The sequence below is a fragment of the Nothoprocta perdicaria genome, unplaced genomic scaffold, assembly GCF_003342845.1.
Source record: "Nothoprocta perdicaria isolate Ctin4 unplaced genomic scaffold, notPer1 scaffold_205, whole genome shotgun sequence".
Classification (NCBI taxonomy): domain Eukaryota; kingdom Metazoa; phylum Chordata; class Aves; order Tinamiformes; family Tinamidae; genus Nothoprocta; species Nothoprocta perdicaria.
The window spans coordinates 216809-240344 of record NW_020455261.1 but is presented as its reverse complement, the minus strand read 5'-3'; the positions used below and the strand labels follow the sequence as shown (position 1 = coordinate 240344).

At 41.5% G+C, this 23536-nt stretch overlaps 1 protein-coding gene across 1 annotated transcript in view; it reads right to left on the bottom strand.

Moving 5' to 3' along the window:
• Nucleotides 1-20413, bottom strand: part of PTCH1 (patched 1) — a 41091-nt gene extending 20678 nt beyond the window's left edge. Inside the window, 13 exon segments of the mRNA XM_026038246.1 lie at nt 3194-3503; nt 3987-4389; nt 6349-6467; nt 12618-12743; nt 12927-13025; nt 13653-13808; nt 14117-14248; nt 15091-15238; nt 16529-16650; nt 17321-17519; nt 18915-19006; nt 19126-19195; nt 20258-20413. Of these exon segments, the coding sequence (XP_025894031.1) occupies nt 3194-3503; nt 3987-4389; nt 6349-6467; nt 12618-12743; nt 12927-13025; nt 13653-13808; nt 14117-14248; nt 15091-15238; nt 16529-16650; nt 17321-17519; nt 18915-19006; nt 19126-19195; nt 20258-20388 (2107 nt within the window). The 5' untranslated portion in view covers nt 20389-20413.
• Between the last annotated feature and the right edge of the window lie 3123 nt (nt 20414-23536).

The window sequence follows — 23536 nt, the reverse complement described above, 5'->3', positions numbered from 1 at the left end:
GTGCCGCACCCACCCGCTACCGCCCCGTGCCGCACCCACCGGCTACCGCCCCGTGCCGCACCCGCCCGCTACCGCCCAGTGCCGCACCCGCCCGCTACCGCCCAGTGCCGCACCCGCCCGCTACCGCCCCGTGCCGCACGCGGCCGCTACCACCAGTGCCGCACCTGCCCACTACCACCAGTGCCGCAGCCGCCCGCTACCACCAGTGCACCTGCGGGCTCAATTACCAACTTGCCTTTGCTACCACACTAAAAAACGCCACGCGCGTCGCATATTCCTATTGCGGGAGCAACTCAGCTCTTCCACCGCCCCCAGCCAATAGCGGATCGCCTCAGCCCTTATCATCCCTCAAATCCAGCTTCCTTATCTTAATTGCTTAGCCGGCTTATCCACCTTGTACTTGAGGTCATGTTATTACTGAGCTTGGACACTGCTGAACCTCAAAGTTTGGAAATAATGCTGAAAAATCAAGAAACCCCCATCAGTTGTGCTTAAGTTCCAGAGGATTTCAACATTTCAGTAATAAAAACTTCCAGTAACACTTTGAAATAGATAGGAGAGTGGCTGATTTCAAAGTGAACAGTATTTTTATTATAAATTGTTCACATTAATTATTTTAATGCATTTAATCTACTTGAAAAATATCTGAGATTAATGTTTCTGGACAGAGAGATGGAAGTAACTTAGCACCCCCCGCCTGCATGAAAGTTCTACAAATTAAGGCAATTTTAAAAATGCTATTTATGCTTTTTCTTTTTTTGTTTTCTTCACATCAACAGTTACTTTTGCTCGTTACTTCAGAGGAAAGTGAAATCCTCCAAAGTTATGTGGGATGCTGGAATGGAAGCAAGGAAGGAATTCCTTCCGACCCATGTGAACAGCTGGCACCATGAAACCCGAGATAAGATTACCCTTTGCAAAACCAGGCCTAATTGCAAGTCATCAGGGAATTGAAGCTACCTCGTTTACCTCCAGTCAAACACAAAAATAATGTCGCAGTGTTTCCAGTCTGAGTGAACGGTAAGCGTAAATCCTCCTCTCCTGCATTTTCAGGTAAGGGGAGGGCGTAGCCTTTGCTGCTGCGGCAAAGCAGAAGGGAAGGCGCCCTGAGAGCAGGGAGGTGTGCTGGTGTGAGGGTGCTGCACCACAAGTGAAGCGGGGCTGCGAGTTTGCTCCGCCGGCGGGAATGCTCCTGTTCACACCCTGCCACTTCCTTCCAGCCCATCCTCTATCCTGCCAGACAAACGCAGAGGTCTTGGAAGGCCACCTGGGGCCATCAATCTCCCACGCTGAATTCCTGGTGAAGTTGGTGGGAATTTGCCATGAGGTTCAAACAAAGCCACCCCTCCTTTGATTGCCCTGCTGTCTCTCTGCAGCATGTATGAATGCACCAATCTATCCACTGTTGTGCTTGTCCAGGATCTTCCCTGCATGCAGCCTAGAACTGCCTCTTACTCGTAAAACCTGTTCTCACTTTCCCTCCAATCTGCGTGGGAAAAGGGAAGAGCAAACACCGCTGGGAGGCTCTAGAGCCTCGAAAACACGAGGGGTCTAAGGAATCTGATCTCCAGCGTCTCAATGGGAGAAATCCCCAGCAGCACAGATCCAAGGATCCTCTTCCTGGCCTCTTCCCTGCAAACTGACCTGCTGAGGGCCAGCCCTCCCACGTGAGGGCACTTGGCTCAGCTCCCACAACAAACCTCTCCTTGAGTCACCAACTTGCACATTTCTGCCTGCCTTACGGATCCGCACCGGCAGGCAGCGGGAGACGGATGGTCCGGTCAAACGCCCCACAGTCTGCTGCGTTTCTTTACATTGTATTGGTATAAATATCCCCTCAAAGAGGAAGAAAAATAAACAAGACCCTAAACTACAAGAGAATTTGGAAACACTTCACAGGATGCATGAAGATGCTTGATTAGAAATCTAGGAAGTGTAGTAAGCTTCCCAACATGTAAAACATCTAAGGTATGCTGCACTTTCCTCCTGACACCTTCTCTTGCAGTTAGACGTACTTATGTGAGCAAAGTATTTTAAGTAAAACTTCCTATAAGACGACTGTAATGAATGGATCCAATATATCTGAAAACTATAAGTAATCTAATAACTGAAATCCTTCCCTGCTTGATTTATCAGTGCACTAAATATACAGGAAACTTGATCATTTTGTTATGCATGTCACCTGGTGGCCTCAGATTTCCTAATACTGCCCATATATTTTCAGAAGAAGAAAATATCCCACATACCAACAGTTACGCACATGTTTTCTAAGAAACACTGGCTGCATTAGCTGTCTGTAAACAGTTAAGGTTAAAATTTACAGTCACAGTAGGTCAGTACAATTTATTTTTCTGTTGGCAAAAGCTTCCTGGAGCTTCTTCCAACAGGACCGAGGTAGGACAGAAGTATTTCTGGGCAGAAGGAGTTTCACAACAGAGCACTGCTTAATTTCCTGAGATGAAACATTGTTATTTCTTTTAAATATAAAACAATTATTTAGCTCAACTTGAATAGTTTTTACAGCATGACTTAAATAAGCCCACCTTATTATCAGGCTACCCCTCACATTCCCTCCCCACACTCAGTTTTATTTCAGCACAGATAAAACCATAAGCAGCGTGGGGATACCTGACAGGAAAACTAGAAAGTGTTGTAAGCTCCCAGGCCAATAAAAAGCCTAAGCCACACTGAATTTTCTTCATGCCAGCAGTCCCAGCTAGAGCCAACAGGATCACTCATGTGCTGAAAATTAAGCCTGTGCCAAAACACATTGCTGGACTGGGGCTTCTCATTTACTGTTCTGAAAACATTCGGCAAACATCTACCTTCCTAAGACATTGGTCCACATTTGGGCAGTAATTATACGGCAGAACTCCTCATTAGCTGCACAGAAATTAACGACATGATATAGCCTCTCATGACTATAATCTTTTGAAGCTTCAAAATTGATTTACTGGAGAGTAAACTTAGCCACAAAGAATTCAAGCACACTTGAAATTCTTGTGTTGGGAGCACACTTGTGCTGGGAAAGCAGTGAGCACAAGTCAGAGACTGGACTGGCACCTACATGCTCTCCCTGCTGCAGGCAGGCTCTACTCGTGAGAATGTGTCTGAAGAGGAGAGCACTAACACAGACAAGAAGTGCTTGCTACTCTAGAACCACAACCAGAAAGGTCATGTAATTCTCTCTTACCTTGCAGCCAGTCTCGAAAGTAGTGCAACCACATTTTGGGAAGCTGCTTATCCTCTTCCAGCAAAACATACGTCACGTTGCTGAAACTTTTGTGGAGTTCATAAAGTAAGTGCTGGACATTGGGATAGTCTGCTTTCTGTGTCACTATATACATGTTGTAGAAAGAGAAGTACTTGAACTGTGCAGCAATGAAGTCATATTCCCGGGTTTCCCGTGGTACAATGTCTGTGAGATCCAGTCCATCTCTCACCCGGGTAGTTCCATAAAGGCTGAGTCCAAGTAAACTCAGAAAAAGAAAAATAACCACAATCTGCAACAGAAAATAGAAATGCATTTAATTTCATGTTTCCAAAGAAACTAACAACTCATAATGGCACACAACAGGGCCAAGTTCAAAATTATCATACAGTGTATTAAGTTTTTTTATTTATATATACAAAAATACACACACTACAAACTCAAAACTAATCTGGGATATAGCAAATGGGTGGTAGATCATGAATAGAAAAATTACAGAGTAATTAAGCTAAAAAATAGCTTTAGTTTTAACAGTTCATGAGAGTGAAAGTCACTAAACTCCCCCTTACTTACCTACATTTGAAAAGTACGCCACTACAGTAAAACTTTTAAATTATCAAGTTAGCTGTAAAATTATGAGTAACTGTTACTCCAAAAATGTTCTGACTATTATTTACACGTAATACTATAATAAGGATAATTTTTCTAAGGGGGAGGGAGAAGCCTGTTTCTGAAAAACAAACAATCAGAAAGAGGTAAACAGTTCTCTGGTTACCTTAGCTTTTGGTTTTAGCAGGAACGGAGCATAATGCTTTTCTGCAAAAGACGAGAGCGTCCATCTAGTGCAGGGTGGCTCAAGGCAATGCATGCTGGAGTCCGAGAACTGGGAGAGCAAATCCCTCGTCGAGCTCGTGCTTTCCGGGCTCTGGCAGCTGAGATTATCCGGAGCTACTGTCACTGGCTGCACAGATATTTCTGAGCGGGGCTCTGCTGTGGTGTAGTACACCTGCGTGTGAGGGTCGTACTCGGTGCGCAACTGCACTGTGGACTGCATGGTAATCTGAGTTTCATGTGCAAAACTGTGGCTGCTGTACGGGGGTGGAGGGCTGTAGCAAGAATTATCGCTGTTTTCTGCATATGCCTGAGGCTCAATCTGAATCACTCTGGTGACACATGGGCTGTAAGGGGAGAGAAAAACATTCGTTCGTTCATATTTACATGGGTCCTTAATTTTGGTCATGTCGAAGAGAATAACCGGCTGCTACTTCAGCCTGCTTCTACTACTACTATATGGTTAATGTTAAGTAAGCGATGTTTTGATGCTGATATCCCTCTGCACTCCTAGGGAATTTTTCTCAGGCAGGATTCAAAGTGAAGGTCTGTTGAGAATACATCCATTTCTTGGGCACCAGAAAGAATGAACCAGCATCTGCCTGAAGACACTGGCATCCACCTCACGTTGCTCCATTAATTACACACCCTAATCAGGTCAATAGCTGGCTAACCACACACAGCCTGAACCCACAATAGGTGTGTGAGTTCTCATCTACATGACCACGCTGAGGATTAAACTATTTAGAAGATCAAAAAGTAAACACATGACATGGCGAGTTCTTCTGTTTAGAACTATTAAAGTAACTGTTAAATAATATTTAGGCCTTCTGGATAACATCTCAGGCTTTTGGGAGGCAGGCTGAAATCACTTGCCATACACTGACTGCATGTTTTAAAAATGAAATAAACATATGCAAAGATTAATTCCCAGGAAGGACAGGCAACATGGAGACGGAACTGCAAGAGTATTTCTCAGAAGCATTCCCTTTATTGTAGTGTATTTGAAAGTGTAATAGACAAACAATTTATTTTAAAGAGTTGTAAGAAGCGAGCACCTTTCTATAAATAAGAAACAACAAAATAACAACAGAAAACAGTATCAGAGATTTTTCATCAAGTTGACAAATGCTACATGAAAGAGGAATTGAGAACACTCTCTATCTAAACAAAGGAAACTCATTTAACTGAATTTGTTCAGGAGTACATGGGCCTACATTCGATTCACATGTGGAGCAACTTAAGATGGGGGAATAAATGGGAGGCCAACTGCACTGCCTTCCAGAGAATCAGCACTCCGAAACTTTAAGAACAGTTAAGACTAGTCAGTGAAACTATGGTTCAGTAAGAAACAAAATAACAGGAGTGTTGTCGTTCTGACCAAACTCCTGCTCTAACCCCGCAAAAACAACTTTAGGAAATCCCTTTCTTCTCCCAAGGTAAAGATGTCAAACTATGTGTGCTCCTAAGTAGGTATGGAAAGTCAAGAAGATACAAAGTGCTTTCTCCACATCCAGGTTATGACATGCATGTGAGAGTGCAAGTGCAGAAATGCAGCTTGTCCTCTTCACTGTAGGCAAGAGCAAAAACTAAGGTAGAAAATAAGGCTCAGCTGCTAAGCCGTAGCTCTGCTAAAGGACAGTAGCCACCTCCTAGCTCCCTGGCCTCAGAACTGTCCTAGTACAGAGCTGTATTAGGTTACACCGTGCATACTACAGTTCTCAACTAGCACAACAAAAACTACATCACGGTCCTGCAATGGACATCCCGAACATCCTGAATTCTGCACAGTCCTATGCAAAGCAGGCTAAAGAACAGTCATTTTTACAGGCTGCCTATAATTTTTTATCTATTTAAGTTTCAGTGCTTTAAAAACATAAAAATAAATACACAGTGAACGATTCATTATACTTAAAGCTCCTCAGTATCCCAAGCTATTTATAGGCTTCCATAAGAGATGGGATCATGATTTCCAAGTTTACCCAATACCAGTACTGGACACCTTGAAGCACACTCTAAGAAAATTCAAAAATACACCTAGAGTATGAATGTTGCATGTGCTTCCAAAAAGTTGTCTTCCAACAGTGAAGATGAATATGCATGTGAATGATGGGAAAAGGCTACGGAAGAGGGACAGGAGCCAATGTATTTCAGTCCCTAGCAATAAAACTGTGGCGTTAACACATTGACCCTGTTGCTGTCCTGTTGCCATAAAGACTTTCCACGCCCGAGAAGAGGTGGTAGCACTGCCGGTGAACACAAAAATCTTGCACCCCATACACTGCAATTCTATCACACGTTCTTACCTTGTAAAACAGCAGAATATATCCAACCTTCTGTCTTCCCGACGATAAAGGTCCATACTCAGGATAGCAGGAAAAATCAGCAGAACCATAGCAAAGTTGAATACTACCACAACTGCAGCCTAGAAATCAATCACAAGAGAATTCATTTTGTTACTAAACTCCTTCATTATTCTCATCCACCAATCCATTTATTGTGTTGACTCATCAGACACTTCCAAATTGCTTTCTGAAGTGGGACATATATTCCAGTTTTATACAGTAGGCCCACTGTAGTTAATCCATTTCTTTTAACTTAAGCTTCATACTAACTTAACTCCTCTGTACCTACAGGTGTGGTAGCACCAAGATTTTTAAGAGGAAAAGACAGTGAATAAATTGCATTTTTTTTATGAGACTATGCCCTACTGAAAAATCTCAAACAGTGTAAGATGATGTAAGCAAAGTCAACTTGGAAACAGCAATTAAGTTCTCATATTTAAGATACCTGAAGCAACCTAAGCACCACGGTAACATTAAAGGACATCATTAAATCAATAAATGTTTAATTCAATTTTAATGAAACTGCTCCATTTACTAAAGTAGCTATACATTTGTTGTAATTACAGACTAGCTAGAAAGAACATTTCGGGACTGTTGAACCCTCCTGTTTGTGTAAATTGACCTTGACAAACAAGTGAGTCTAACAAAACAGGACTTAGGAGTTACCTGAATTTATAAAGCAAATAATACTTGAAGAAAAACAATAGCTCTCCCTTTCAAATGATAAACTCCTCCTATGCAGAACTTTACAGAGAAACACTACGAACATCTGCCATGGTGTAGTATCTATCATTAATGTTAACAGCGTTTATTTGTGGAGTAGCTAGAAACACAAGTCATCACCAAGGGAAAATTTGGAGAGGGGCAGGATTAGAAAAGGGTAGTTAAAAAAAAAAAAAAAGCAACTAGAAAAAACCCACAGAGGTTGAGCCACTAACAATTTTGAAATAAAAAGAAACCTGAAAACCTTATATTTTACCTTCAACGCATCACACAAGCCATAGGAACCTATTGTAGCCCAGTTTCACATTGAAGAAAGCATATAAACTATATCTTCCACCTTTAACATCTGAGGTAATCACCACTTGGATTAAGACAGTCAGTAAAGGACTAAAATCACATTACATAAACTAAGTGTCTGATACAAATGGATCCTCTTTACCTATAAATTGTATACTCTAAATAATACAATTTTGATATTTTGTCTCGTTATCTGCAAAAATTGAAGCATTAACCTACTGAATAACTGTAAGGATTTTGAAAAGATTAATGATAATAATAAGTGTTTCTCTTTTGTTGTCTTCAGCCTCTTTAAAGAGGGATTTTCGTCCTGATGATTAGTTGCACACACAACCATTAAAACAGAGTTTATCTAGTGTTTAAAGTCTAATTAGCATTTAACCATCACTTTAATCTTTGAGAGAAAAGACCTAACGACTGTTTCATGATTTATAAATATCCACACAGAAAGGTATGTAAGGTCAGAGCCAAGACTTCAAAATTAAGTGATTTCCTTTTGATCGCCTCCAGAATGGATTGAATCTGTCAGGAAAACAAATGGCTGCTGTTGCAAGCAAGGTGTTTGCAGGACCTAGTACACACAACTGCTCTATTTATGGCTGCCAAATCAGTGAAAGTTGAATCACCCATAAAACATGAGTAATTAGTTGTGTCTAACCAAAAGCTCCTACCAAGGAGCAGCTAAGGACTGATGAGATTTGGAAAAAGATCAGCTAAGGCCTGTTCCAAGAATTCATATTCTTCTCAGCATACCTGAAAAACCAACCAATGTTCTCTACTTCTGCACACTTTATTTACAAACACCTTCAGCCTTATCAGTTTTCTCTGTAGAGCCCAACTAGATTAAGTCCCAAATGCTGCCAAACCTAAGAACTAATCCTTAATAATGTGGGAGAGAAGGCAACAAAGTAAGTTGCATTCACATTTGATTTGCTGAAGAAGAATTTGTAATAAAGAATGCTGGTAACCATATGAGCAACACCTAGTGAATCTCCTTATTAACACAATCTCTTCCTAAAACAACTAGATCTTCCACTGTGCCATACCAGTGCTGGTGTACTGACAGTACAATTCAAATACTTCTAAAAATCCTCACTGTCCAGACTTGAGTTTCAATGAATTCCTACAGCATAACATCACACTTCCTACATATTACATACTTCCCCTCTCTCACACAGTCCTTTGCCCCAAGATTTCAATGATATGTCACTCCTCAATTGCCATAGTTAAATAATATAACGTATGGCTCTGATAACCAGGCCAGTTTGTTGTCTCATCACCAAAAAAATGCCCAAGAACTGATAAGGTGCCGCACACCTCCCCGAGACCTCAGTTCCTGCTTGACATCCAACTCCAGAGGCACCTGGGAGTCACTGAGACAGGTGGAGGAGGAAGGTTGAGGATGAGATCCAGACTAGCAAGGAGAGAAGGGAAAGCTGCTAAGGAGCAGCTGAACTGAGGAATGACTCTGAACTGACTCACCAGCCAACACTTCCCCTCCCACTACTGTATGGAGGATTGGTGGCTGCAAATGGGACCTTATGAAAGAACCTTATGTTCACCTTGGTAATATCCGCAGTCTGCACTAACCGCACTGATGGGAAATGCACTAACAGAGGTCTGCAATAGCAGAGCTCCTCGCACACAGGCCATCTGTGGAGAAGAGCTAAGCAGAAAGAAAGTGGGCTGAGGATTTAGGGGAACAGCAGGGCATTTGCTTTCACCCTTTCAGAAGGAAATAGTCAAACAGGAGAGAAAAGGGCCTCAGGCTTTCCCCTAGAAAAATCAACAGAGGTAAGATTAGTGCTAGAAGGGGAAAAACATGGGGCCCACTCAAGGGTGAGAAACGAAGGCATGCAGTGAAACGAGCACATCGGAGCAAAGCCAGAAAATGCCACAAAAAGCAGACAAAACTCTGGTTGCTTTCTGAGAGGCATCTTTTATTAAAGCACGGGCTGAAAACGCTGCTGCTGCCGCTCGTGCATCTGCAGCGTCCAGGGGCAGAGGGGCAGCGCGGGCTGGCGGTGGCACGGGATGGGCTGGCGGGCCGCGGCCCTTCCCACGGGATGAGCTGCTCCCTGCCATTCCCGGTGCCCACCCCAGGATTGGGGTGCGCTCCACAGCGCCAGCCAGAGGAGACGGACACGCGGGGAGCTCTGCTCTGCTCTGCCCGGAAGGGAGAGTTGCCCCGGCTGCCGCCCCTCTGCAACTCCGTCCCGGCACCGCAGGCACTCGGATTCTGTGAGGATTGTGAAATCCTCAAGTCAGCAGCAGAGAGAAGGAAAAGGCTTGGCTAAGAGGAGGGGGACAAACTGCCTCGGTGCTGTAAGATAATGAGTCCGCTTAAAAACTTAGGTTCTCTCTCTCCACAAGCACCACCACCTGCCAGTGCATTTTTATATTTAGGAAAAAACTTGTCATCCATACTGTGAGGGAAAAAAAAAATACTGCTAAGGCTTATTGGGCAAAGTGCCACCATCATTCATTAGTGAATCTATGCCACTCTTCTCCCATTAGAGGAGGAAACTTCTGGTGTAAGCAAGAAGAGCTAGGTGAATTTTTTAGGAAGCTGTGCCTTTTCTTTCCAGGGAACAACATATTCCACAGGAGGTCTGAATATTCTGTCTGTGGACTTCGACTCTGCCATGCTTCCTGCATTTATCCTCTAAACAAAGTGCTACACAGTAAACCACAAAAATTTTCAGGAGATTTCTTCAATATTAATCTCCCTGGATTTTAAGAAATGCAACCTAAAACTCAGGACCTACTCTTTCAAAGTCCTGAGCACCCCCTTGCAGGTGATTCCTTTGACTGAGCACTTAGGATGCATTCAGCATCTCAAAGCCTAAACCTCCTCAAATAAGGGGCTGGTAAGGAAAAAACTACTGAGTGCTAAAAAGCTCCCCATCTCCATAAAGGAATTTTAAGGGTCTGACTTTAAAAAATCACTGATTTCCTTTATATTAGCAAGAGCTAAAACATTCTGTTGTGCTAACTCTATCAAATTCCTGCACTGTTTAAATTTCATGAAGTAAATGAACAACTTGGGTATCAGTGAACTGCATTAGCAGAAGGAAAAGAAGCTGAGAAAGAAAAAACATTGATAGGCAAAACACGGGTTTCTGACTAAAAGCTGGGCTAGTCAGAGAACCATTTACTCTGCTTCAGCAGCTGGATTATTTTAAAGATACTGGGCCTCAAAAGTTATGGAAATCTTGACAGTTATCTCGTGATGTCTTAAGAAAAGTGAATGAAGAGCAAAATAAGGTCAAGAGCAATCCTTTTTTTAGTCCATGTGTTAAAAATTTGCTATCTAGATGAGGATAAGTCAGTATCTGTGAAAAGTAAACTGCAGTATTTCATCGCTTTCTAAATTTTGCTAGGAACCTCAAAGACAGCAAGGAGTTCTTGTTTAAACAAGCCTGTGTAAGGAGGAGAAGGAAGAAAAAGACTGTAAATAAAGAAATCCATACAGGAATACAGACCACCCACCAAGATCTGCCACAGTTAGCTGATTCTGAATATGATTAAATGTACCACCTGATTTTGATTATACCTAGTGAAGCTACACAAAGCAAGTAATAGATGATCCTTTCTAATAATAAGGGTTGTCATTTCCCTATTTCCTAACTGATAAACACACACTGCCCTAGTAACAATTAATCCTCAGTACTAGTCTCTAGCTGCCCTTTTGCACTTTTCTTTTTTTGGTTCTTATATACAGTGATTTACCATATGCAAACAAAACCACGTTACAGATACATGTAAGAAAAGATTGCCTAATTCAGACATTAACCTCTGGACACTGCAACATTCCTACACAGATTTCATGTCCACTGTTGCCTTGGAAAAGGCCTTGCTGTTACTCTGAATAATATCAGCATGTTTATGCATGGCTATGTTGAAATCTCAAGAGAAACAGTTCTCAGATGGGGAATAGTGACTAGGACAAAATGACTCCTCTCTGTCACATCTTGTTATGAGACATGCAGAAGTAGCATCCACAAAGCACAGTCACGCCGAATCCAGGTAGCAGGAAAATAGGACTTCTGTTTCCTACTGGAGTGAATCTCCAGCATCCTTTTCGCTCTTTAAGGTTCATGTTTGATGTCTGAATTTAGGCCACAGAATTAAGATTTTTCTAAAAACGTACCAGACTAGCTTTCAAAAATGGTCTTTGCCCTAATACAAAACAATTTACGTCTTATACATCACACATTTATAAGAACAGAAACTACATTTTGGCAAGACAGCAGAACTGCGTACTGCTGAGCATTTAGGATGAAAACCTCTGGTTTCAGATGCTGCAGATAACTTCTGAGCTGACAACTGTGCACCAAATCAATGATGCTTTTATTTTCCTTCACTTTCTCCATTATTTGCTACCAAATTACCTTTTGAGAAGAAATCATAAACAAGTTATTAATGTTTATTGGTCATTTAGCTGCCACCATGAATGTTTTACCATTTTACAACTTAATGCAGCCATGCTTAAATCTTTGAAAACAGCAATAATTGCCAGAGGTATTAAGAAAAATTGCGGCCCTTGCTTCCTCTGGTTAGGTCAAGGGCTCAAGGGGAATGAAAAATGATTGGAGACTCAGGCTATAATAGAAGAAAAATGACTACTGAAAAAGTGCAGTTTTCCTGCTCTGCACCAAGGTCAGACACTGCTATAAATTGCTTGTGAGCTAAATCTGTGTCAGAGGAGAACATCACAGAGCTTTCTTCCAAGAGTTCTTGCTTTTAACAGCAGCTTTCTTCAGCATCCTTTAATATTTCATCTTCCTGAAGGTTTATTATCACAGACAAATAGGAGAAGACAATAAGAGAGAGAAAGGAAGAGGGAATAATCCATGGTGTAGCCCATAAAACTCACATTTTCTCTCAAAGAACTTAGACCATAATAAAATTCTTGGTGACTTTTCTCCAACAGTTTGACAAACTTACTTTCAGAGTAAAGCAGTACAAATTGCTGCAGTAAAAATAAACATGGCAAGTCTGTTCTCACTGCTGTCACTGCACTTTGGTTGTGGTTTTTAACAGCAGCAAATTGCACAAACTTTAATGAAAGCACTGAACTTCTGCCCCAGAAATGCAACTCTATTATAGACTAGAATACAGTCTGTTGCTCTTACCACAAATAGTCATCACTAGCCTCCCATGAGGTGATCATCTGTAAGAGCTAACAAAACAGCATATAAACTTACTTGGAGTGAAAATGCTCGTAAAGCAGGAATAGGGATTAAGGCAGCCATAAAGAAAGCAGTAACATTGCTGATAGATGTAAGGGCTACACTTGCTCCTGTTCGCTTCAAGCATTCACCGGTTCTGTCCTGCAAAACAAACAGTGTATGGAAAAACTGAACAAGGTGACATCCTGCAAAGGAAGAGGTCATCCCACAGATATGGTAAGAGTGAAAACTATTACAAGGGACATGTATTGCATTCACAACTCATTAAAAAACAAAACAAACAAACAAATAGACCCCTTCCACAATTCCTCATTTTTTCATTACCTCAAATGGAATTCTCTTATTCTGTCCCGTTTCACTAAATGCATGTGCAAGAAGGAAAACATCATCTACACCAACTCCAAGAGCAAGAAAAGGCAAAACCTTGGGAAGAAAATAAAAAAAAAAATAAAAAACAAACATCAAAAAACAAGTTAATATTTCCATGTTCTACCATGGAAGTAGTCATTAGATGATGTTAATTAAAATTAATTAAAATAACTTTCATGCTACATTTGAACTCAAATCCAACAGTCAAAAGCAAAATCTGAAGGATGCAATACAGATGTTTTATTTTGAAAAATTGCTCAAGAATCTGTGGTGGACTGTGTATGGACACCAAACCTCACTAAAAATAATTCTAGGCTTGTGTAGGCAAAGAATATTAGAGAATGTTTCAAAATATTTTCAAAATACTTGAAGAATTCAAATATCTTGATATATTCAGATATAAGGACAAAAGTTGCAGGCTCTTAGGCACAAACAGATGTCCATATTCAACCTGGGACACAGAGAAAGAAGCATCTCAAAATCTACCTATTGAAACAAACTGCATTTGGAGGTCAAGAGAGCTGCAGCACCTCCTGATTTCCTAAAGTAAAATCAATGAGACAGAAGGCATAAATGAAAAACCTAGAAATCAAAACACATTCGCAGCTCTTCCTTTTCCTCAGATGTGTTCATTCACTAGAGAGCTTTCGATTTAGCAGCGGACTTGTGTCTCCTCGATACCTGAGTTGTGGCAGCATTAAAGGAAATTCCAATCAACGAGCACAGGCCCAATCCTGCAGCCACTGAGAGTGCAACCAACAAGACTCCTGCCAGCCCCACGGCACCCTGAGACTTGGCGCAGTCCCACCGCAGCATTGTTAAACAGGCATAGGCAAGCTGAATGTAGAGGAGGGGAAAAAAAACCAAAACAAAACAGAGACATAAGCAAAATATTAGAATGGATCGTTTTCTAAAAGTTCCATCCCCCCAAGAACACACAGAACCTACAAGCATTTCTAAACAGAAGAGATACACTAGAGATTACAAAAAAGAACAGGTGACAACTCTGAAGCCAGTGTTTACAAAACACAGATTTTAAGCCTTCCAAAAATGTTCTGGATCACTGGCTGGTAACAGTAAAGAAGCTGTTCATGCTTACTATACTACCAGAGACAATTAAATAAACAAGAATATGCTAATATTACCATTAGCAAGTAGCCACTAGCTACTCTGATCACACTGACATCAGAAAATGACTTTAGGATGTCATCCAGGGTAGTTGTAGTAAAAGAAAGCACCTTCTGAGTAGAGTTTTGTGCAACACTTTGATGAACAACCTATGGAGAGAAGGAAAAAAAAAGAGGGTAATCAAAATGCAAATGAAAACAAACAAAAACACATATATATTGTCTTTCACATTTGAAGTCAACTACTTATGCCTTAAGTGTTCCTGTAAAGACTTACACCTTACACAAAGACTTCATTAAGGCTGCTGGAGTAAGTATTTTTGGTACTTGTTCTCTGCAGGCTACTGGTTATCCAGGGAGAATCTGCATCCTCCAGTGAAGGTCACAGTGCCTACAGCTCGTTCAAAGCTGGTGATTTAAGCCCCGATGGCTACGGAGGTTTCTCCTGCTGCGACGCTGCCACAGACCGGCTGCTGCGCGAGCTCTGCTTCCCTGCAAGGCGGAGTGCCGTCCGGGCTCTCCCCTCTCCCGCTGCTTCCGCGGGGCCGGAGGCGTCGCGGCAGGGGTCACGGCTTGGGACACAAGGAGCAGGCCCTGTCACATGGCCCTCCCATCAGGAACACCGCTGCAAGCGGAATCCATGCCCAGCTAATGTTTTCCAGACACCTTCACCGTAATCACCCCAGCCAAATGCTTTTCAACTTGGTCTAGCTCTTCAATTCCTTTTAAATCTCAGGAAAGCAGGAAAAGTTCCGGGCAGCAAACAGCTGAACCTTCCTGGCTTCTCATAGGTAAATAAGCAACTACCTTCACAATAAAGAGAGATGGAATCAGCCTTTTAAAATAGCCTGCTGCAGCTAAAACCAAACACAGCAACTCGCAGCCCTAGTTCACGCATCTTTCCAGAAGAAAAACTGTAAAGTCATGGCAGAAGGCAGGAGATCTTAGGAAGACTTTACAGCAGGAGATCTAGGTCTTCTTTCAAATTTTACCTCAACATACATCCTCTGCCAGGCTTCCAGAATTGCTGCTGCCTTATCCTCATTCCAGTTGATGTGTGAAACATATTCATACCCCTTGAAGTGCTCATACATTTGCTTTGGAGTCATTAACTGAAACATCGTTTGCAAAGCCTGGGCACTGGAGAGAAGAGGGAGTTGGAAGAGACAAAAAATACAAATGTTTAGAGGAAATGACTTTCACTACATAAAATCCCAAATTAAAGCCTAATAGAAGCCTGCATGAATTTTTAATTTGATAGGGCACACTTCCATGTTAAAATTGAACAGAACATTTTTTCTATTAGGACTGGTTTTACCAATGGAGAATGTAAGCCTACAAATCAGTTACAAAGACCTTAAGTAGCAGACATATTACTATGAGGAGGGCATGGAACTAGTTACTTCTGTGAGGTGCTCTAAATGCAGTAAGTTGTTGGCAACTTGACATTTGAAGACCTTGGTCTTTTTCATCTGTTGCAGGAAGATACTGGACAACTGCTATTACTTGATAAGCAGCAAGACAAACCCCAAAGGTTATCATTAGTCATCAAAAATTGCCACAGTAGTTAACTATTCTGTTTTCCAGTAAGAATATATTCTCTAGCTGCATGCTGGAAGACATTTCAGTGTGCTTGTTCAGAATAAATCAAAACTAATAGGAAAATAAGCCTCAAAATACAGTATCATTTAAAAAAAAAAAAAAGTCCAGAATTCATACCAAAATTTCTCGTAAAGATATTTGTATTATCTATGCAAACATTTTACTATTGCTAGTTTAATATGGATTTTGATTCCGCTTATACATCTAAGTATTTAATATTTTCATATGTCTTACATTTCCAGAACAATTCTATTTCAAAAGGCTTCCCTCCCACAAAGTCCAGTGTTCCATGACTTCCTCAAGAAGACTGAAACAAAGGCTTTTGTTTCAACAGCCAAAATGGTATTCAAGTTGCAGTGACAAAGAACAGACTTTTCTCGGTATTGAACCTAAACAAACAGTTCAGTGGAGAAATTGGAATTCTAAGAGAAGTCAGGTGAGCAGACACATTTGTCAAGTTATTTTTCCCCTTTTCCTTTGATCATATTTCAAAACATGATCAAAGATGCTTGATGCTTTCAACACTGTTCAATGCTTTATACATATATTCTGAACACAAAAACGCCAAGAATAAGAATTTCTTCCTGAGGAATGTACACTATCATCCTTAGGTTAAAAGCAGGAGGCAGTAATGCCTCTTTAGATTTATATGACTGCTTAATCACACTTTTTAATTCTGTTGTTCTCAGGGATGTTCTTCTAAACCAGGATTCATTATATGCATTATTCCCATGTTCTGAAAGGCAACTGTTTTTGCAGGATCCTCCACACCTGCTCGAAACTCCGAACAAGGAAAAGCTGTTAAGTTTTAAGCATTTATTTGCTCACCTCACAAGTTTTCCGGAACTGTTCTTGACGGTACCACCTATAATTAGCTCCTCCTGCCAATGCATGTATTTCCTGGACAGTCCATAGCATCCACCGCTCAACACAAAGGCCACATCAACAGGCTAGAATAAAGTTATGAAGAAGAAACATATCGGCCGGCCAACTTCAAACAAATTCATATCCTAAATGAACGTCTAGTGTATTGGTGTACCAGATACTAAAGATAATCTAGGAGGTCTATAAAAAGAAATGTCCTCTCAACAAGTGCATTAGCCAAACCAGCCCAATACTCATTCACCAGAAGGCAGCTCCTCCAAAGCCTAGTGTGACTGAGAAAAGGGTGTATGAAGCCAGTGCTCACTGCTTCCAGTTCTGCACAAAGGTTGGAAGAACTGGCCCTGCCTGAAGGAACTCCTGCTGCCCGGCATCAGTGCACAAAAGCAACCATGCCCAGTGTGGCTGGTCCCCCTGAGGGGGCCTGTGATGCTGAACTGCGTGTCCCCACAGTGCCACACGTAGCCAGCAGCTCAGAACTGTAGCCTCCCTTTAAAGGTGAGGATTAAGCACTGCATCACAAACCAGGGGGAACGCTATGGACCCTGGGCTAAGGTCACATAATAGCAGTAGAATAACAAGATCACTGAAGATACTACATTAAATAGCAGTAGAATAACAAGATCACTGAAGATACTACATTAAATATATTTCATTTGGAAGGAAACAGCACTATTTTCTCTTCCTGTATACACAGCCTCCCTTGAACAAGATCTATGCAAGGATAAGCAAACTTACTTTGGTGGAATTTTTGTTGGGAGCCGTGATTGGGCAGTCAGGATCAGCAGGATTCAGGCAAGGTCGATCCATATAACCATGACCAACCTCTGCTTTATTCAGCATTTCTTCCCAGCTATCCACTTGGTAGTTTATTTTCTTTAACTCTTCCAAGAATTCTAAGGGGTCAAAGTTGATCCACTGCAAAGGAGGTTTCCCTCTGCAAAGGGAATCAGGACAAAATGACAACGGGAAAAAAAAGTACTGAAACAATTTCTAATTCATATTCATGCAAAATGTGTTGTTTTCTATTACAAACTTTTCTGGTGAGGTTCAGTTCATCCATAAAATGAAATGCATGTTTTAATTATATTCATGAGTGTATATTTTTCTTGTAGACCCATTAATTTCAACAAAAACTCTCAGTCATTACAGACAAGTTACTCTATGAAAGGGAATATTCACATGTTAAAAATACTTCAATCTACAAACAAAGTAAAACAAACCATCAAGCACCTAAACAACAAAAAAGCAGCCAACTGCTGCTTCAAAGAATTTGGGGGGAGGGGAGAGAGAAAGGAGAAAGGGAGCTGAGGAAAGAAAGCCTTTCACATAGTATCAGATTACTTCTTGCTAGTCTAATAATCATCTTGCAAATGTAATCAATCAATATAGCTGATCTTTGTTTATCTATAACAATACTGCGCTCCTTCAAGCGCTTTGGCAGCTTGACTATCAGCCATGAAGCTTTCCTGCTACCACGGCTGTCACCACTATCACTGTCACATCTCCCACCCCCCACTCTTGAATCTGTGATGTTGACAGCCCAGAAAGGCTTTTGGCTGCCTTGTTCTGTGGTTCAAACCACACTGTATCTGCTTAACCAGGCTTAAGTCATTATTCCGAACCTCCCAACCAGAAAACACAAACCCCTTTATTTCCCCATCTAAAACTGTACACTGAAGGTTTGGAGATGGCCATTGCAAATTGCTTTTACAGAGACATGCAAGCCAGGACAGAAACAATAACTCAAGTGCTAACTCTAGCATAATTAACGGAAAATGCCTGCACAGATTAGCAATTAACTCTTTGCAGGATCCAGTGCATATAATATCATGCTCTTAAATTGTGAGAAACTGTGCTCATAAAAGATACTACGTTTGGTTTCTTTAACGATCTCATAAACGTATTTCTCTTTTACTTCCTTAGGAAATCTTGAGATTTTACTCAAGACAGCTACATTTTCATTGAACTAAAATGACTTTCCAGCAAATCAGTGTTTTGTAGTTAATGAAAAAAAACTCTTCTGGTTTTATTTTCAAAAGGAGAAAAAAAAAAAAGCTTGATTTCAGAGCTTGCATTTTCTTTTGCACGCCTACAGAACAATAAAAGTTACAACACAGAACTTCAACTGATGCTTGCAAACTGTCTTTTAGAAACAGAGTATCTTTGTTCTATTTTAAAAAATGCATATTTTCTAAAGTGACACTTTTTTTGTTATTATTTTTTGGTTAGACCAGAATCTGAATAAACAATGGGAACACAACTCAAAAACATGCATGGTTTTACAATTAAAACCAGTCAGCCTAGAAAGTTATAAAAACAGCACACTTACAACAAATAGGCAGTTCCTGACTGCAGCTTTGCTCCCTCCCAGAAGCAGTCCAAAGGAGTGATAATTAAACAAGGATAAAGATATTCTATAATCTGTCAAAATCAGGAATGGGAGGGAAAAAAAATACAGTTAGACTAGAACATAAGCCAATCAGCACCAGCTGAATCATGAGAATATAAAATGTTTATAACCAAGTGGCTGTTATTCCTACCTGGTCCATATAACCTGCTTCTGTGATGAGTTCTCCTGACTTGTAACATAAGTGTTCCAATTTCCATTGTCTGCAATAAATACAAACAACAACCTTGTTTTTCTTTTTGTAATTTTACTTCACAAGCACTGTAAAGATATTTTTTAAAATGACCTAAATGTAAAACAGAAAGTAATATACACAAGCATACCTCAAGTAGTGCATTACTAAAAAAGGCAAGTTTTATTCACTATAATGAATATATATCACAAAGGCAAAGGTCTTTCTTTTTGTAGTTATATACTGCGAATATTTGTTAAATATGATAAATAGTCTCTGTAAAACCCATTAAAAAATAACAGAGCTACTTCTGGATTATCGGGCTATTCAACTCAACTGAAAGGGGCAGAAATCTGGCTATACATAAGACCACTTGTGACTTAAGATATCACCCAGTGACATGAGAGAGAGGTCAGTTTCAGGCTCAGAGGACTTTCCTAGCCCTAACTCATGCATGCAGGAGAAAAGAAAGACTAGGATTTATGCCCTCTTTGTTCAACTGCAGCACTGCTACCACTGCTCTGGCTTCAAATGCCAGAGATGAGGCCGGGTGGAAGGCAGCCGGAGCCATGGGCCTGGCTCCTCTGGGAATCAGCGGGGTGTGCTGAAAGACACGGGGCCTCCCGCCTTGCAGAGCGCAGCCCTGCACATGTGCACGCTGCAAGGAACACTCCTGGAGCAACCGCTAGGCCTGCGCTAGTGTTCACAGCCATCACCTGCCTCCTGCAGGCGTCAGCAAGAGAATTCAACCATAAAATGGAAGGCTTCTACTGCTAGGAATGTCATCAATAGGTGCTATGCTTAATAGCACAGTTAGAGTTCCTTTACTAAGGAAAACGGCGGGCACTTGCAGCAGCAATCATGGGGGTACATTTTTAGAACCTCATCCAATGCCTCTTAGACCATTTAACCTGTTTAAAGCCTGCTGATGGCTGCTATCTCACCTCACATGCAAGAATCAGTGACCAGAGACACTCAAATCACAGCAGGGACCACAGGATAAAGGCTCCGAGGCGCAAACAGGCGCGCAGAAGCGCCCATCCGTTTTTCACCTGCTGGAGAAGCCCAGGCAAACCTCTGCTTTCCTCCTCACCTGTTGTACATGTAGACGTGCACTCTGCTGGCCTGAAGAGCAGAGTCGAGGTGCTGCTTGAGTGCTTCTGCTGTCAGTACGTTAGCCCCATCTTCCTGTGGAGTCTGGATCATGAGCTGCGGGTTGAACATGGCCTCCTCGCCAATCTTCTGCCGCGTGTAGTTTAACTCCCGGCTCACTCGTCCACCAACTGATGAGCAAACAGCAACAGCCCTGGGTTAGTCAGTAACAAGTGATTCTGGCTTTGCACGATCAGCACTCTCCAGGCAGAAAAGCGTTACCTCGCTCGCCGAATATTCCACCTCAAAGCCATCACAGTGCAACTCTGGAATGAGTATCAGATTTGTTTTAATAATGCTGCGAGGTGAAAAACAAAAATTCCTGTTCCTTATTAAAAAAATTTGACTGTCCCAACTGCACTAGAACATTGATGTGTAAATTGGAGCTCCTTATGCATGTGATTTTTCAACCAATATTCCATATGTAAAAATTAAAAAAAAAAAAAAAAAAAAATTAGAGAAACCCTTTCCTTGCAGACCAGACCAAATATTCCTATGTTACAATTTCTTACACTTGTATAAACAGTCTGGTCCAATAGCATATTTCAAGATAAATGGCTTCAATTTACACTCTTCTCCTAAATGATTTGGCAAAGGCAGAAGGGGAATGTTTCTCTTCAGTTAGAAAGAGGGAGCAGGGAAAGAAAAGTGAGCAGGGGTACTTTTCTGAACCACATGTAAAATTAAAAATACCGAGCTCTTACAAAGAGGTGCAGCTTTGAGTGCAGCAGAGCAGACTATCTGCAGTTGTTCAACAACTTCTCCAGTGGTTTGGTACCTACATTGTACAGTGTGATGCAGCATTATTATCATTCACACATATGCTGAACATTTTGCTCTGAATGAAATACCGTTAAAAAAAAAAAAAAAAAGAAAAGCAGGAGACTCCAAGCCAGACAGGCTCTAGATGGAGCCATATCCAATTTGACTTGCCAGAGAAAGTTACATAAAAATGGAAAATTATCTTCCAGCTTGCAAAAAGGCATTCAGTTAAGAGTTCATATACTTTACACAACCTCCCCTACAGTCTCTCCAGCAAATGCATGTGGGAGGAGGTTCAATTAACTCCGTCCATTAGCTGAATCAAGACCACATCCAGACGAGGAGGACGCAAACACCACCAACAAATTGTTTCCATCCCGTACAATTTATTACCTTTATTGCTGTGCTGATTCTAAGCCTAGAGACCTGGTGTAATTCGTTACGTTTTCGTCAATTCTGGTCGCCCTGGCACTGGTGATCTGAATTAGTGACAAAGTTTAGATGTTCTGTGACATAGCAAACAGAAACTAGACCTGCACCCCTATCTCTCGGAGGGCCTCGTGGCTGAAGACTCATCTGTGACCAGCTGGCAGTCCAGGGTGCTGGTCGACTTTCGCGAGCCCACGAGCAACCCTGGAACACACTTGTGCCATCAGCTGGACCCCTAATTCACCCGTAATTCTGCTAGGGATAACAGGACCACTGGGCAAAAAATCTGGGCCCCAGCCAGCTGGCTAAAACTGGCAGAACCAGGTCCTCAAAAATTAAGTCACGCTTATTCTTTCATGGTACATCACTTAATAGCTATTTCAAGAATTCTCTCAAGAAACAGTTACCTACACTGGACTGCAAGCATGTTCTTGGCCTGTCACATGCACTGGTACCTCCTTCACCTCACCTAACAGTGACCAGATCACAAAAACAAAACATGAAAGGCAAGGTACACCTGGATTCCCCTTATTGCTTGGCTTGCAAGCCAAGCAATCACTCACACTGCATATACATCATAACATAAAAAGCTAATGTTGCCCTACACTAAGCGTTAAGCATCCTCGCCAGCCTGAGCTCCATAACACGTTTTGCTTTCTCTTACAGGGGTGAGTGGTGTGAAGCATACATATATATATATATCTCTTAATCTGCAAGTCTTGTAACAAAACCTTTGCATGACAAGTACTTTGGAAAACAAACTGCTGCCCTTCCATGTTTTAATGCCACCTGAGATAGTAATGCCCCAATTTTGTCAGGAATTTTAGGACCTTTTCCTGGCACTGCAGCAACCTGGGAGCACCACAAAGGAGGCATTCCCATCTCTGCTGCAAGTGACCAACTGTTTACTGTCAACAGAAATGATTGCATCCTAATCAAGCCCTTGTCAAACTGCATTAGCTTCGCGGAACAAGGCAGATCTAGCCAATCAAAACCTCATGGCATAAGTCAAGTCATGAGAGGAGATGCTGTTTTCTGCTCTTTTACATTCAAAACAAGAGTAACAAAAACATCCAATAAAGTGGGCTCATGTTCCAGATCTCAACAATAGAGCTGCTGCACGTTTTTCTTAAGGCATTACACCACTTCATTATTTCTCTGAGGTCCATTATGTACATTTCTTCTGCCAAAAACCATAAAGATAACTTCATAGGCTAAACCTAGATACAACCTAACAACTCATATACCAAAAAAAACCCAAAACTTAGATTGCAGAGGAAAATTCTGACTGACTGCCAAAGACAGCTTATGTGAGAACATATACATGGACCAGAAGCAAGTGGATACATCAATGGTCTCTCAATACATCAAAAACAGTAAGAGGGGAGACAAAAAATACTACCAAAGATTGTAACAATTTTATACTTTCACTTCCTTTAGCTGAAAGTTTACAAAAACTGGAGACTGCCAGGCTCAAGGATCTTAAGCCTCCAGTCAGCTGTATCTATTAGGCAGGCTCTCTTACCATGCTTTTATTTATTTATCTTAAGATGTCCAAAACTGGTGGCAAGTCCTGTGGAAAGATTACTGAAAACATCACCAAAATGTACCTGCAGCCTCACTCTGTGAGCTGGAGGCAAGCAATACCACCTCACCTCACACATGCCACAGTATGTCATCCCATACGCTCAGGAAAACAACATATGCATTCATCACAAGGTTTGCACACCAAAGGGCAACTGATCCAATGGAAACCATGACCAACCAAAGAGAGAGTCTTTTGTGTTTTTCCTTTCTGGGCCGTGTTTTCATACTTCTTTGAAACAACAATATTTTACACTTAAAATGCTAATGACTTTTAAATCGTGTATATGGCACAGGGTACCAGCACCCTCTTCCTTCCACGCTGGAGAGGGGCAGAGCTTCTCCACGTCGGTGCCCTGGTGACAAAGTGCGCACAATGTTCCCCTTTCCCCAGGCACCACAAGGCTCCTGGTGGCTTCCAGACCCGTTCCACAGGGTTTCGTGG